General features: G+C 38.3%; 2 protein-coding genes across 3 annotated transcripts; one reads left to right on the top strand and one right to left on the bottom strand.

The window, feature by feature from the left end:
• Positions 1-7: 7 nt before the first annotated feature.
• prpf4 (pre-mRNA splicing tri-snRNP complex factor PRPF4) lies at positions 8-10,722 on the top strand. 2 transcript variants are annotated; one of them, XM_079814644.1, is made up of 14 exons: positions 8-165; positions 579-774; positions 2,285-2,471; positions 4,079-4,166; positions 4,256-4,335; positions 4,449-4,542; positions 4,648-4,742; positions 6,164-6,222; positions 6,332-6,455; positions 6,541-6,630; positions 6,777-6,899; positions 9,573-9,680; positions 9,765-9,883; positions 10,123-10,722. In XM_079814644.1, exons 2-14 carry the CDS (start codon positions 618-620, stop codon positions 10,314-10,316), a joined length of 1,518 nt encoding a protein of 505 aa, XP_079670770.1. In that variant the 5' UTR covers positions 8-165; positions 579-617; the 3' UTR covers positions 10,317-10,722. The 2 variants fall into 2 exon arrangements, with proteins under 2 accessions (XP_079670770.1, XP_079670771.1); XM_079814645.1 differs by having other exon boundaries at positions 33-165; positions 602-774.
• On the bottom strand, positions 9,893-15,850 carry rnf224 (ring finger protein 224). Its single transcript, XM_079814646.1, has 3 exons — positions 15,427-15,850; positions 14,421-14,631; positions 9,893-11,078 (listed from the first exon to the last, which is right to left on the bottom strand). The coding sequence occupies exons 1-3, from the start codon at positions 15,504-15,506 to the stop codon at positions 10,797-10,799; spliced, it is 573 nt and encodes a 190-aa protein (XP_079670772.1). The 5' UTR covers positions 15,507-15,850; the 3' UTR covers positions 9,893-10,796.
• Positions 15,851-16,990: the final 1,140 nt, after the last annotated feature.

Below are 16,990 nucleotides of genomic sequence, written 5' to 3'. Positions count from 1 at the left end.
ACTATTTATTCATGGTAAAGAGTAAAACAGGCGGATGTGACGAAATATTGTGCGCCCGGATAGCCCGCGTCGTGTGGTCGTGTTTGTAGACTTGTACACTTCATATTTCATATAAACAAACGGGTTTTAAAGGACACTGTTTGTGCGTTTTTGAAATAATAAAAGGTGAGTGAAGAGCTGGATGTGTTTATTTTTCATTAACTTCTCACGGTTTAGGTAAAATGTGTTTAATTCTCTCTGAACACCCTGCTAAAAGTTCTGTGGTGCTGTGATGCATCATATGGTTTACGTTGAATGACTGTCTTGTTCATATAAAATGGTAATTCAAGGTAATACCACAGTGTTTTTTTCTGCTAGTTTAGGAGAATACGTTATTCAGCCTTTAAATGATACCTAATGTGTCCCATCTTTTGTTAAGTTTGTGTATTACATCAGTAACTTATTTTGATTGTAATATTTGATATTGAATATATCAGCAACCAAAGTAAAGGTTGGGTTGGTTGGTGTGATGTAGTACTGTCCATATCTGATTTGTAACGCATGATTATGGTGTCTCAATAATTATGCCTCTATTTCAGATCATATATTCTGTGATTGCCAGACAAACAGTTGAAACCATGTCGGATGAAGACGAAGCTCCAGTTGTGAAAAGGGCCAGAATCTTCTATGGAAGCCTTGAAGAAAAGGAGAAGGAACGTCTTAGTCGGGAAGGAACATCTACCAAAGATGCTGTTAGAGCTGGCATTGCGTCTGGACATATTAATATCTCCAGTGGTAAGATTGATATTTCAAATCAGCTATGGTCTTGATAGTGAATGTTAGTGTCAGGACAACGGACCCAACCCTCAAAACACTAAATTCTTTAAATATAAGTTTGTCCAAGTGTTTAACCCTGTAAAGCCTACTGTATCATATTTGATGCATTCATTTCAAAGGCCTCTAATGAATCAACATGATCAACTTTGCTTAAAAAAAACCCTTTGTACACCTTCTACTAGATGTCTTATGCTGTCTGATTGGTAGTTCATACTTTTTTAGGATGTTAAAGGGTTAGTTCACCCAAAAATGAAAATTAGTCCATTATTTACTCACCCTCAAGTCATCCTAGGTGTATATGACATTCTTCTTTCAGACGAATAAAATTATAGTTAATGTCCTGTCTCTTCCAAGCGTTATAATGGCAGTGAATTGTTTCGTTTTTTAAGTCCATAAAAGTGCATATATCCATCAAATAACTGCTCCACACGGCTCCGGGGAGTTAATAAAGGCCTTCTGAAGCGTAGTGATGTGTTTGTGTAAGAAAAATATCATATTTAAAACTTTAGAGTAAATTGTCTAGCTTCCACCAGATCACCTTCCGTATTCAACTTACGGAAAAAGTGTAGTGCGCCTCTCAGTTCAAAATGCTTATGCTACATCTGATGACATTGCACACCAGTTACGTTTTTTCAGATCTGGCGGAAGCTAGATATTTTACTTTATAAAGTTTTAAATATGGATATTTTTCTTACACAAACGCATCGGCCATTATTACCCCCGGGGCTGTGTGGAGCAGTTATATGATGGACAGATGCACTTTTGTGAACTTCAAAAATTAAACAATTCACTGCCATTATAGGACTTTTGTAATATAACTCTGATTTTATTCGTCTGAAAGAAGAATCTCATATACACCTAGGATGGCGTGAGTAAATCACGGAGTGATTTGAGGTATGTTTAATAATAAATCTCGCAATCAACATTGTATTGCGTTGCATATGTTTAAAACACAATTAAAACAAGTTTTGATCTTAAAACAAAACACTTATATTTCATCTTACTAAGACAAGATTGTGAGGTAAAGTGTGACAGCGGATATTTATATGCAATTTATCTAAGTAGTCTGCTGTACTATAAAGATCTCTTTGATTTACAATACAAGCTATCAGAATTTCATCTTGCTTTTTGGCCATTATATTAATATCAACAACTGCACCAAATTGCATAGTTTTCCTCAGTTTGGCCCTGTAAATGAATGTTTTATTTGTTTTTTCCTTCTCGAGTGGAGCTCTATATTCTCATTATATCCTAGTATATGAGCCATAAAAGCCTTATGTATCATGTTTAAAATGCAGTTTTTTTTTTTAGGTTTTCTTTTGTTTTGTATGACGGTTCAATAAACTCTTCCTTCTGACTTTTATTTTATGTCAAGCTTTACAGTGTTTTATGCAGCTGTTTGGGACAGGGAGTGAAGCTTGTTCGCTCTTTACTAGTGTGATTTGTTTCTTCTTTTTTCTGTCCTCAGGTGAGTCCATGGAGATGGAGGAGCGCGTGAGTGAGCGACAGGCTGAAGTGCTGGCAGAGTTTGAGCGCAGAAAAAGAGCCAGACAAATCACAGTCTCCACTGATGACGTGGAGGTCAAGGCCTGCCTTAGAGCTCTTGGCGAGCCAATCACGCTGTTCGGGGAGGGGCCTGCGGACAGACGAGAGAGGTGGGTGACATGTATAAAGCTTTGCTGCTTATTCTGGCCAAGAACTTCCCACTTAGACACGAAGACCAGACATTAGATCATCTGACAGACAAACAAAAGAAATGGTGATAAGCCATTTTGCATATCGTTTAATAGCGGCTAAATTTGAAGTTAATGATACTACAACAATATACAGGGGCGGTCACACTGCCCTTTAAGTGCAACGAACGTTGTTTCATATCATATGTCCGAAGAAATTCCGCATGCTTAAAGTCTAGTATGAATGCAGCTTAATGGGGAATGTTCACTATTTGGAGAAATGAAAGGGATAGTTTACTCAAAAAAGAAAATTCTGTCATTATTTACTCAGCCTCATGTTGTTCCGTAAGACATCTTCGAAACACAAATCAAGATATTTTTGATGAAATCTGAGAGCTTTCTGTCCCTCCAGAGACAGCTATGTAACTACCCATTTGATGCTTCAAAAAGTTCATAAAGAGGTCGTAAAACTAATCTATATGAATTGAGCCATTTAGTCAAAATTTTCTGAATAGACTCGATCCCTTTATACAATGAACAGATTTAATTTAGCTTTTTACTCGCATAAATATTCATCAACTCGCATCAGTTGAGCTAAACGGAAGCTTGAGTATGTTCGCTTGAAGTGCGAGAACCATTGACGTTCATTCTAGTGTAACACAGCATGTTTGTTCTCGCACGTCAAGCAGGTTTGGTTGAGCGTCTGTTTATGTTCACTGATCAATGTTTAAATGTGAATAAAAGCCCACATTAAATCTGTTCATCATATAAAGCAATCGTAAACGATATGTGATTCATTTTTGGGTGAAGTAATCTTTAATGATCTTGAACAATTAGATACATAGTCTCTCATCGATTAGAGCGTCAGGAGCGAGTGATTTCAATGTTAAGTCAATGGAAAGTCAATGTTTTATGACATTTCACCTGGAGCACCTTGAACGTGCATCTATTTAGCTTAACGCTCGATTTATACGTGCATCCATTTCGTTGTGGACGCGCAAATGGATTCAAAATGTTCAAGCGTCCAACTAGACGCGGTAGACACGCTTTTGACGCTCTATTCGCGTTTGGTGTGATCGCAGCATTGTTTAAAAAAAATTCATTTATTTGATCAAAATACAGTAAAAGCAATAATATTGTAAAATATTATTACAATTTAATATAAATGATATTTTAATATATTTTGAGATGTAATTTCATGATTACTCTTCAGTGTCACATGATCCCTCAGAAATAATTCTAATATGTTGATTTGGTATTTAAGAGACTTTTTTTTAATCAGTTATTATATTTTTGTGGAAACCATGCTACTTTTTTTTGTAACATTATAAATGTCTTTACTGTCACCTTTTGATCAATTGAATTTATCCTTGCTGGATAAAAGTATTAATTTCTTTAAAAAAAAATTGTACTGACCTTAAACTTTTGAACAATAGTTCGCTACTACTGTGCATTTTTTTTGACATTCCATATACACTGTCCCAAATGACTACTTGAACTCACTTAAACATGCGTTCTGACAGGCATCTCTGAAAATAAGTTCATGTTTTTCTTTTTCTTTTTTCATTTCCACTGTTTATTTTCCACAGATTGAGGAACATTCTTTCAGTAGTTGGTCCTGATGCCCTGAAGAAATCGAAGAAAGACGATGAAAAAGCAAAACGCTCTCAAGATGAGGTAGGAACATTCCATTTTCAAAAAAGTTATCGCAGACTATAATAGATTTAAATGTCTAATGGAAGGTGATTATCTATGCATGTGCGCAGTATCAGCAGACATGGTACCATGAAGGACCTTCCACTCTGAAGGAGGCACGTCTTTGGTTAGCCAAGTATTCATTGCCCAAGTAAGCTCTGGATAGATGATATCTTACACTAACATCTAACAATATAAAATGCACCCAACTGTCAATAATTGTGTATTTTAAAAGTTTTAAATTGATTTTGTTCGGTTTTCCAGAGCAGTGGAAAGGTTAGATGCCGCAAGGGCCCATAAAGAGATTCCAGAGTCTACAAGAACAGTTAAACAGCAAGAGCTTCACAAGAACCTCCGGGTAAAACAGCATGACAAGAAAAAGACACAGGCTTTCTGATACGTTGTAATTTTCTGTCTGTTTTAATGCTGTGTGTAATGATTCAAATGGTCTTGTTTTATTTAGAATGTGAATAACTTCTGCAGCCAAATTGGTGATGACCGTCCAATATCTCACTGCCAGTTTAGCCCCAACTCTAAGCTGCTTGTGACGGCGTCATGGTATGCATTTTCTTTAAAAAAAACTTATTTATTTTATTTTTGTATGCATTCTTCACATTTTTAAATGTTATATAGATGCTTTGTGTGCCAGTAAGAATCATCCATTTTCAAACGTCTAGAATTTGCGTATATTGTAAATAATCAAACCTACAACAGGAAGGAATGGCCCCCATACCCAAATCACTATCATAGAGTCCGTCTTAAATCACATGGAAACTGCAAAATGCAAAGAAGAACTGTGGCAACGTCTGATGCTTAAACAACCTACCTTTACCTCACTTAATCTAAGTTTAGGCACTTCCTGTATTTTTGATATTTTCCACAAAAAAAATCCATGAATAGTTCTATTAACTGAATCAAATAAATATTTGATGTAATGTTTTTTTCCTTTTAAAACAAAAACAATTATTCTTTGAACACTTTGCACACAGTTTAATTTATTATGCAGGCAGGTTGTGAGACATACCATCTGTTGTAGGATTAGTTAAAGGGATAGTTCACCCTGAAATGAAAATAAAGCCATCTTTGACTCTTCCTGCTGTTGTTCCAATGCCCTATGTCCTCAAAACAGAAATTTAAAAAAATATTCCTGCACGTGCTCCTCCATATAATGGCAGTGAATAGTGACCAGGCTAAAACATAACAAAAATTATACAAAAGTATCACGCAATGATGCAGGGAGACGCGTGCCATGGATGGAAAGTGTTCAGGAGGCATACTATAAGGTTTTGCGAGAAGGAAACCTTATTATTCAGTCAAAATACTGAGCTCGGCTGTTACTCTGTGCTTGTTACTTTGTGTCCTGTGAGTGGTATAAGGATATAGGATAAGCACACACACGCACCATTTTGAGAAATCAGGCTCAATAGAAACAAATGCGACTCTCGTCTTTTCTATAAGGTATATGATAATAAATAATACTTATAATAAGGTAAACCTCCTGAAGTGAATGTTGTGTACCAGTTGTCATGACAACATTGCGTGAGTGGCTGCTGATGGCTCGGACGCACGCAATCACAGGAACTCACACAGAGTAACGGCCGAGCTCTGTATTTTGACTGAATAGTTTCTTTCTCACGAAACCTTATAGTATGCCTCCTGAACACTTTTCATATATGGCGTGCATCTCACTGTATCATTGCATGATACTTTTGTATATTTTTTGTAATGTTTTAGCCTGGTCTCTATTCACTGCCATTATATGAAGGAGCACATTTGGGACTTTTTTTTAATTTCTGCTTTTGAGGTCCGAAAAAGATAGAAGGACATAGGGCATTGGAACAACAGCTGGGTGAGTAAAAGTTGGCTTTATTTTCATTTCTGGGTGAACTATCCCTTTTACAAAATGTTAAATGTTTTTTTTCTTGGAGCATATACTGTTTAAAAGATTTTTGTATCAAGTCTGTCTTTGTCTGTTGCAGGAGTGGCTTGTGTAAATTGTGGAAAGTCCCAGATTGTACGCTAATACGCACATTAAGAGGTAAATATAACACATATTCGCTGTAGTGTTGAAGTAATATCTGTCGTTGTCATACTTTTTCATTACCCTCTTTCATTGTAACAATTGATGGTGAACTCTTCTTTCTCAGGTCACAATACCAACGTGGGAGCGATTAGCTTTCACCCTCAAGCCACACTCACACTCGAGGATTCGGATGTCAATATGGCCTCCTGTGCTGTGGATGGATCTGTTAAGCTGTGGAGTTTAGACAGGTATGTATTATCAGTATTACTTACATTTTCTGTCTCAGTTTCCGAAGTAAAACTTTCTAACATTCACCTGTACATATATCTGTAGTGACGAGCCAGTGGCAGACATTGAGGGGCACTCTATGAGGGTGGCTCGGGTGGCCTGGCATCCCTCTGGACGGTTTTTGGGTACAACTTGGTATGATTATTTATGTATTTCTTCAGTTTTAATATAAAACATTTTTTCATTAGGTAAAAGCAAACCAGAGGTGTGAATATTGGTGTTTGGCTACAACTTTTATGTCATATATTTAACAGAATCTCCATATTTTGTTTTTCTTAAAGCTATGATAACTCATGGCGACTTTGGGATCTTGAGGTCCAAGAAGAAATTCTGCATCAGGAGGGTCACAGTAAAGGCGTCCATGACCTGGACTTCCACCCAGATGGCTCTCTGGCAGGAACTGGGTAAGGGCCTGACACTGAACCTTGAGGCACTCCACTGTTTTTGTGAAGGAACAGGCACAACCCTCTATCTATACAGCTACTAGTGTTGTCAAAAATATTGATATTTCGATATGTATCGATACCGAAATAAATGAAACGATACGATACTCCTTTTCTACAGCAGTGGTTCCCTACCTTTTTTACTCGAAGGCCAAATAAATACTGCAAGGCCCACCGACCCCCGCCAATGTTATTTAAAAAAAAAAAAAATACAAATTCACTATATATTAACATTCAGTGTTCTTTTTTGCAAACATACTTTGCAGACATTCTTTACAACTTAGAAGTACTTCCTCTGCTCAGTTATACAGTAAAATAAGTACAAATAAACAAAAGTCAACCTGCCATACCAAACTAGACCACAGGGAGATGCCAAATGACCTCAAAGAAATACTATACGGATCCATTCATAATTAATAAACACACTAAAATACAAATAAAAAATACAATTATTCTGAATGTGTGGAAACTTCATCAGTGAACAGTTCCTCTGTCAGAACAAACAATATGGAGCTGATGCCCGTGTAACACCACTGATACTCACAAACTTCTCCAAAGCACACTTCTTCGGCGAGCATCCGTTATAAAACACTCAAAGTCCATTCATTTTGACAACTATGTGAATATATTGAAATGCATTCATGCAGAAATACGATGTTAAATCGATCAGTGAGCCGAGAGCGCACATTTTTATGCGCGTGACTAATGTATGACTCCTGCATGTCACTGTAATCGTCTTTACCTTCATTACAATCGTCACCCAAACAAAACTTTATTCAGTGATCCGAGAGCGTACATACACGGTTTGCGCATCAATTATAACGGACACGCGTGTGCCTAATGTATGTCACTACAATCGTCTTTACTTTCAATACAACCATCATCCATCAAAACTTTTTAGCAAAACTGGTTTGCTTTATCCAACTGAAATGTGTAGTTTGCGTATCGTGTTTTCATGAAGCGGTTGAGTGTTTTGAGCCGCCGTTCAGTCTGTATTTCACACAGCGTGATTAGGAACGCCTTGCGCTGCTCCGAATCCAAAACAATCACAGAATACGTACGAGAGAGGTGGTACTTTGTTGTAATTTATATTTTTAATTTATCTTTTATTATTTAACGTATCAATAATAAAATTTATGAATTATATTAATATATTCAAATTAATTTTAAGTTATCTCCTGGCATACCCGGAGGGTCACTGCGGCCCACAGGTTGGGAACCACTGCTCTACAGTATCGTTACCAGCTGCACTCTCCTGTCCGACCGACGGCTAGTTGACACGCACCTGCCTCCTCTCATTCAGTCCGGTGAACCCTCTAAACACGGTGAACGCGTGTTCTGCTGGATTTTTCTTCATGACAGCGTGTTCGTTTTGGTGTGGTAGTCTGAATTTCGCGCGGGATTGCACATAACGTTAATTCTACCAATACCCGCAGATTATGCGCTCGCATCTGAAGCGCACACAAATAGGCCTACCATGATAATGCCGCCTCTGACATACAAGTGCAAAAAAATTAGCTCCTTTTTCCAGCGTATTAATGGTCAAATACACTCAAATTTCTCAATGCCCATCTTGGTGAGTATTAACGTAAACACAGTCGTAACCAGTTCAGGAAGTAGCGGGAGTGTTTGGGATCCCTTACTGCTCTTGACTGATTAACTTTTGTAACTTTAATGGATTCATTTGTATTTAATTTTTTTACAATGAAGATTATCCAATGTTATTTTAAATTTGATTACTTAGTTTTTTTAAAAATATTCAGTTTCTTACCTGAATACTGTTGGACCTACCTAAAAAAAAAATATCAGTCTTTTTAATTTTTATTCTATTGTATTTATTTGTGCTATCATTTGGAATTTGTTTATTTGTTCTTATTTTATTACTTTTTACTCGTCTTTTTAAATTCAATTTGAAATCTAGCTTCCTTGTGCTGTATGTAAGCTATTGCAACACAATTAGTTAGGAAATATTTGAGATAATTGTAATGGTAATTGATCAACATTTATATATGAGAAAAAGCTTAAAAGCTTCATCATATAACATGATATCTTCAGAAGAAATGAATTGCCTAGACTTTCAATAGACGGACAAAAAAATAAAAATATCTATTTGAAAGTATATGCAGCGTTTTTCCCGCTGGTATCGAATATCGATACTTTTTTAGGTATCGTATCGAAGTTAGAAATTCCAGTATCGTGACAACACTAACAGCTACTTTGATGCTCCGCTCTATGCCAGCATTCTCCACTCAATCGCTCACAGCCCAAGCAAACGCTCCAGTCATGAACTGTTCACGCTCACCGATAAAACTACGTTCGCTCAAATCCCGCTCTGACATGAAATTTCTCTGTACTGTAGAAATGTTAACCACTTGATTAAGTTTTGTTTTGTAGAAAGTAGATTGTTTTCATCAACCAATTGCTTGTATTTAATAAATAAGAAGCAAATATAGCAGACAATATAATCATGACACGGAGGCGCCGGCGCGGTCACTTGCATTGCACGTGAACTGGAGTGCGTCTCATAAATATATTGTTTATTAAACCTGCTTTTGATTGGTTGAATATGATATGTTTTATATTTGGCCGTGGAGCTCATTGTTGTATTATTTTTTTCATTTGTTATTGCTACAGTGGTTTGGATTCATTTGCCCGTGTCTGGGACCTGCGGACTGGTCGTTGCATCATGTTCCTGGAGGGCCACCTCAAAGAGATTTACAGCCTCAATTTCTCACCAAATGGGTGAGAAAAATAAAAATTTACTAAAGCCGTTTACTGTTATTAGGTCTTAATTTGATCATTTACCCTGAAATCGTCCTTGTGTAGCTTCCATGTGGCAACAGGAAGTGGCGATAACACCTGTAAAGTGTGGGACCTTCGTCAGAGACGGTGTATATACACAATCCCTGCCCATCAGAACCTCGTGTCCTCAGTCAAGTTCCAACGTAAGTGTTCAATTCAAAAGAGTTTATTTTCAGTCATTTAGAGATGATTCACTCAAAAATAAGAATTGTCTTTGTTTGCACACCCCTCTTGTCTGCAACCCAAAATGGGTTTCACAAGGTTTACAGGCTTTGATCTTCCCCTATAGGTCTACCTTCTCTGTAGTGAATGAGTCTTAATTCACCTCCATTTGAATTTGACATTTTTGGAGTTAACATTAACAGGGTCTCTCTCTTTTCAGCTAACGATGGCCATTATTTGCTGACTGGTGCATATGACAACACAGCAAAAGTGTGGACCCATCCCGGCTGGTCACCTCTGAAGACTCTGGCGGGGCATGAGGGGAAGGTCATGGGGCTTGACCTTTCACCTGACGGACAGCTCATTGCAACCTGCTCTTATGACCGAACCTTCAAACTCTGGATGGCAGAATGAGATTGTTCCTTTTGATATTTTAATTTGTTATACTGGCTTTTATTTTTTAAGTGTAGTTTTTAAAGAGCTGGAAAACAACACAGGATATCTTTAAACTGGAAGCCGATTGACTGTTTGGTTCCATCAAATCATGAATACAATCAAATGTTTCCTATAGTTTGAGTTGTGTTGTAACAATCATCTGTGATTCTATTGGATTGTCTAAGATCTCAAATCCAGTCTGTCCATTCTTCCATCTTTATTATATTAAAAGCATCTCATGTCCATACATCCTGTTCCATTTTGAACACAAGTCCAGTTGCAGAATTTGTTATATTACTGATCCATTTGGGCACCCAAATGTTATTGTAAGTTTTGGACAGTGGGATACCCATTGTAAAAAATAAAATTCTCAAAGACGTTTTGTAATCTCATGGTCAAGGAGTTCAGTCTATGCACCATCCACAGCAGAAAGAGCTTCATAGGAGTGCGAATGTGAATCTAGCACCACCAGCAGCAGAGCAGGCAGTGCTTGCAGCAAGGGCTTCTGCGGAAACGATGCTCTGCCAGTGCCACATTGGCCCAGGCTGAAGGGGGTTGATCCGTGATTGGCTGCTTTATAAAGGAGGTTTTGGTCTCCAGTGGAACTTTCTGGCTGTAGGTTCGCTGGTTTTCCACTTCAGCTTTAACACCGAGAAACGCCGCCAGGTCTAGATCTAGTCCAGTGGCGCCCCCCCGAGGTAGAGGAGTGTTCTGCCTGCACTGTGGACAGGGAATCCACATCTATGGGGAAGAGACACAAGCGACACACACAAGTAAGGTGTGAAGCAGTACATCAACACATTAGGAAAGGTCAAAATTACTGAATGAATGAAAATCATTCACAAGTAGTTTTGCCAATATTGCAATTTTTTAATGTAAATGAAAATCTTACAGCTGCTGTCCGTAACTTTTTTTGTGTTCAAGATTTACAAAAAATATATAATAGGAATGTACAACATGAATCCTTTTTCCAAACCGTATTTTTGTCTTGCCCTTAATCATTGTGGTACACTTATAATTGTTTATATTGGGACTATTTCAGGCCGGTGTGGTAGGAACCGCTGCGGAGGAGCACAGTCCCTGCGTGACTCGCCATAGATGTAAACAGAGAGAAGTAGCTCCGGCTGCAATGTTCTTCTGCAAAAAATGCTTTATTAACCGCTAGAGCGCACAAAGTTACGGACTGCAGCTTTAATATAGAATGCCAATGCTATATTAATAAACACATGTTAAAACCTTTATAATATAAAACTGAAAACTGTTACGGAAGTGGAGATTTATGTTTCACTTTGAGAAAAATGGCCTAGATACGTATTGTAATGAACACTTAAAAGTGTATTAAAATAGAATAACCATTTATGTTCCTGATAAAAAAATAAAAAAGTGGGTTTAGTATTGTCATTAGACATGTGCCGGTAAACGGTAATACGATATACCGCAATAATGAACATGCACAATATTGTTATCGTGGGCACTTTAAAATACAGTGAATAATTATTTATTACGAATTATTCAGATTTTTAGAATTAATTTTAAGAATACTTTACCCATCAACCGTTTAAAATGAAAAAATGTCAAAGAGGAAGGCGCACTGATGTAAATAGGCCGTGCATGAGCCGAGCACATGGCGGAATGAGGAGATGCGCTGAAGTGCACATTCATTCTTTGACAGCAGAGGGCGCTGACGGAACAGCAGAAATGCAGCCGTTTCCCCAGTAATCACATAACCTAATACATAATACTTAAAGACTTAAGGCTATTCATTTTCAAACTTGCATTTTTTATTTTAATCTGGACTAAATTACATGCCCTAGATATTGTTTGAATATGTTTTGACTGTTGTTCAATCACACACTTTACAAGGCTCCATTATTTAACATTAGTTCATTCATTAACAAGCTGACAATGAAAAATACTTCTAAAGCATGTATTAATCTTAGTTAAATGTACATTTCAGCATACCTATTGTTCTTTATAATTCTTTTGCACTTTAATCTGTTTTAAATATTTGTTTACTTTATACATTTTTGTGTATTGCTTTATTGTATTTAAATGTTTGGTTCTTTTGTTATAAGAAAGTGATTTAACCTGTTATAATATGACAACACTTTTTTTGCAACTTATTTCAATATCGTGATAATACCGTATACCGTGATAAAAGCTTCAGCAATTAATCGCAACATGAAAATTTGATACCGGCACATGCCTAATTGTCATGCCTTAATACAATTCACAAAACTTTAATTACAAACTCAAGTGGCATTTCCAGATGATAATCTGAGCCTAATGGGAGGAGCTAGAAGGTCCGACCACACCCTGTCCATAACCATATCCACCCATTAGATCCAGAGGTGGACCTGGACTAGGTCAAACTCCACCCATGATGTCATTTGGCTCTTCAGTGAGCACCACTTGGGCATTTTCAGCTCATGTGGCGGCACAAAAAGTTTCTAGTCGGTTTTGTGCAAACCCCGACCCACATCTGATTCTAAAGATTTCATTGGTCTTGTCAATCATAGTGCTATTTGCCTACACAACATTGAAACAAAAGGTACCATGTTGCAATTACCGTAATTACGAGATTTCAACTTGTAAAATGTATTCACGTCCTCGTAGAGCTCGTTTACAACCTGTACCACGTGACCGCTAGCCCGACAAGCCAGACCCACATCTAGATGTTGGGTCTGGAAACTCACCATTGACAGGGCTCAATCCGAGGGGCGGGATAAACGGCTGTCTTTCAAATTCCCTCTGCATGCAATTGGATAGCGCCACAACCAACCAGAGCAAGAAGGTGGTGAAGCCGAGCTAAAGTTAGTTGATAGACTTTCGCCGTAGGCAAAACTTCGAAAATATCATCTTTTCTTAAGAATGAATTCAGTGCCGTTCTTTTCTCAAAGAAAAGCTAAACTCCAAGTCTTCCAGAGTCGCGGCCAAAGCCAATTCAAAAGACCGCTGTTCGTCAGCTTTGTTTACGAGTAGCACACGGAACCTCCGCAACTCTGCCATGACGTGCTGTCATTGTTAAGCCAGCCCACCAACTCTACACACGCTGTGATTGGCCTGACCAGAGTTTGGTTTTTCCAGCTCTCCGGTCTACCGAGAGTTGCTAGACTACACTCGCTGCAAAATACATTTTCTGCCGCTAGGGTGCGTCTAGATTTCTAGGCTACGTGACCGCTGCACCTCCTGACTGCTGCAGATTCATTTAGGCGTCGATAGTGTTGTCATAGAAATGCATAATTCCCAGTCCGAAGATGTGAACAGCTCTGAATAGCTCTCATCTCGAGACTACGGTAATTACAAGCAAAGACATTAGTTAATAAAGTGAGATTAAGCGCATAAAGTATATTTGTTATTTAACATTTAATTGCTTTCATTTTGAGTAATACTGAATCTATTTTTGTGCAAGTGGGACGTAAATGCATGCTAGAATTACAATAACCATCATGTTTACACAGCGCACTATGTCGATTTCTCTCAACATGGGGAAAGCAGAGATGTCAGTCGATAAATGGGAAGACCGTAACTTGCGTTGTTTGAAAAAGTAACTCAGATATTTTGTTGTAAATTTAAAAGTAATGTGTTACTTTACTAGTAACTTGAAAAGTAATCAGATTACTTAACTTGCGTTACTTGTAATGCCACAGACAAAAACATGGTGTCAGCCCAGATCTGGTAGGCCTACGTGTGGAAACCACATGTTAATAAAGGCCTTCCGATGTCGGCCGTATAGCGTAAGCGTTTTGAACTGCAAGAGGTGTGTAAGTTGATTACGGAAGGCGGTCTGTCTGTATTTCACGTTATAAAGTTTTAAACGTGGGTATTTTTCTTACAAAACTACTTTAATTTAAACGGTTTCATTAATTTTACAGGTTCTTTACAAGCATATACTTGGATGAATACCATATATTGCTAAAAATGGGTGAAAGAAAAATAAAACATTTTTACCAGACCAGTATCCACATGAATTACCCAGATAACACAACATCCCTCATGTTATCCGATATAAGAATCACCATATTTGCACTTTGAAATATGCCAAGCAAATATTAATGAAATGAAGCTTTCAGGTAGTCCTACCTGCTCATTGATGAGGGTGTCCAGCCGCTTCAGACAGGCCTGGCAGAACGTGTGACCGCAGTAGAGTTTCCGGGGGAGTCTCTCTCCCAGGTTATACGCACTGTAGCAGATGATGCAGTCCAGTTTGCGGCTGTCCCTGGAGTTCTGCGCCCCAGTCTCCACATCACCCTCGACAGGAGCCTCGGACACAGGCCCATCCTTATCCGAGATCCTACAGAATGAGCTCAATATGATACAAACATCTCTCTGTTTGCCTGAGATGTTTAGTGCTGACTTTGTAATGGTTGTATTGTATTTTAGGTACAGTCCCCAAAATGTATTGGACAATATTTCAGTTAAAATGTTCCCTAAAATGTAAAAGCAACTTCATACATGTACTAAAATGCCTCCAGATGATTCAAATAAATGTATAAATGCCACAAAGATTCCTTTTGACGCCACTACATTTTTCCCGCACAATATTTTACTCTTTCAGATACACAATGTCAGCTGGTAAAGAGTGTGTAAGCTGAGCTGCATGTATCTGTTTACTATTAGTGGCCGGTAGCAATGAAATTTGTATACATATGAGGTTATGGTAAAATCTCTGTATATCGTAGGTTTTTGTCCTCGTACAAATGTTCTTTTTATTCCCAACCAGCTGTCCCAACAAATACAAAACATAACCACGATTATACAACATGCTCAATCACCTTATGAGAAATACTTATTGGAAAAAAATGTTTATATGCATGACTTGTCAAAGTGATTTCATTGTTTAGACTCAGAGCATGACCCATAAGGTATGTTTATTTCATGGAAACCCTCATTGTATGTATAATATGATTAAAATATATTCAACTTTAATATAAGAAACATGCATAATCTGGAAAAGAAATGACAACAACAAAACAAGTAAATAAATGACCCTCCCCATTTCTCATTTTATTTTAACTAAGCAGAAATTCAAATATGTCTTATTTTAATTCAAAGCAATTTCCTGTGAAAAATGTCCATGCAGGTCTACCTTTCCTCTTCTTTCTCAGGTTTATTCTGTACGCCGTTGGTCTCTTGAGGTTCTGTCGTTCCGCTCGCAGTTCCATCCATGTTTAATGTACCAAAAGTCCAACTTCTGTTAACATTTTACATCCGACTCTCTTGGTTTCTTCATGCTTCACATCCTTTGTCAGATGGTTTAACACTTGAGTGCACCTTCTGTTGCTTTCCCTGATGTTGTCCTCACAGTTCCCAGCAGCACTTGCACTGTTGCCGTTTGCTCTCTCTCTCGCTCTCTCTCTCTCAACCAACCAACCAACCAACAACAACTGCCTCTCTGAAATGGAGGGCAAACAATGGTGTGCTTCCCTAGAGCCTTTAATATTTAAGTACCGCCTGACGCTGTGAACCTGTGCCTTTACACACACACGCACACACAATTGCACGTTCACCCTTATGAAAAAAAGAAAAACCCTCAGTGATTGTGGGAGGAGGGTTGCATGTTGTTAGGCAGGTATTTTATTAATTAGTCTGGAGTTGCATTATGTACATTCTCTTCTAGGTATTATAATGTTTTTCTCTCTTACTAATTTAATGTTTCCATTAAATTATGGAAACATTACATTTAATGTTTCCATTCTGTCTTGAATATGATAAGGAACAAGTTAATCAATGATCTAAGAGCACAGGAACATGCCGTACATACAGTGGCCTATGAAAAGATTTGGGTTTAGTTCTGTGGAAAAACATGAAATTAAATACATCAGACACGTTTAGGGTGCAAGAAAGTAGAATGGGAGGAGGGAGTATTGCTTTACAGTCACAAAACAGGCCTGAAATTCGAGCCTAGTCACCCACAGACAGTCTGTCATCAGTGTGTGCCTGCCAAATTAGTTCTGAGACCTTCATCACCCCCACACCGCAGGTACGGTATTTTCCTTTTGGCAGATAACTATTATTATTGACCAGGAGAAAGTGAGGTAGAAGGGGGTGCAGCTAAAATAGAGTTAAGCGACGCATTAGATTTAATGAGTAATTGAGATCTGATGACCTGAGCTCCCTGAGATGTTGAGGGTCTTTAGGGGGGTTTGAGCAGAACATGAGTGATGAATCAATCTGGAGCCCCAGGAAAATAATACAATAACTGTGGCGAGCAGGGCGTTGCCGAGAGCTGTGGGAACGGAGCGAGGCCGGTGGCGCGAGTGTTAATGAGCCTCACCTGCGTGTCACACTAGTCTCGAGTCCCACGGAGTAGCTCCGGAAGGATAAAAGAAGGAGTGACGACGAGTGTAAGACGAGAGAGGACCAGGCCTGAGACATTTATGTTTTAATGTTTAATGTTTATATGCGGCAGTCGTCCATGAGGGGCTGCCCCTTTACTTTAGTTTTGTTCTTTATGTTTATTTTGTGACTAAAAATTAAGTTTAATGTTCGCCGTTCCTGAGCCTTATGCTGCGTTCACACCAAACGCGAATAGAGCGTCTGGCGCGAGTGATTTCAATGTTAAGTCAATGGAAAGGCGAGTTGACGCGCGTCTGGAGGTCCCGCGGCACAGAAGGCGCGTTACGCGCGCCGCGAAGGACGCAAATCCGCCT

Source organism: Gobio gobio (assembly GCF_949357685.1).
Source record: "Gobio gobio genome assembly, chromosome: 4".
NCBI classification, from domain to species: Eukaryota; Metazoa; Chordata; class Actinopteri; order Cypriniformes; family Gobionidae; genus Gobio; species Gobio gobio.
This window is presented reverse-complemented; position numbering and strand designations above follow the sequence as displayed.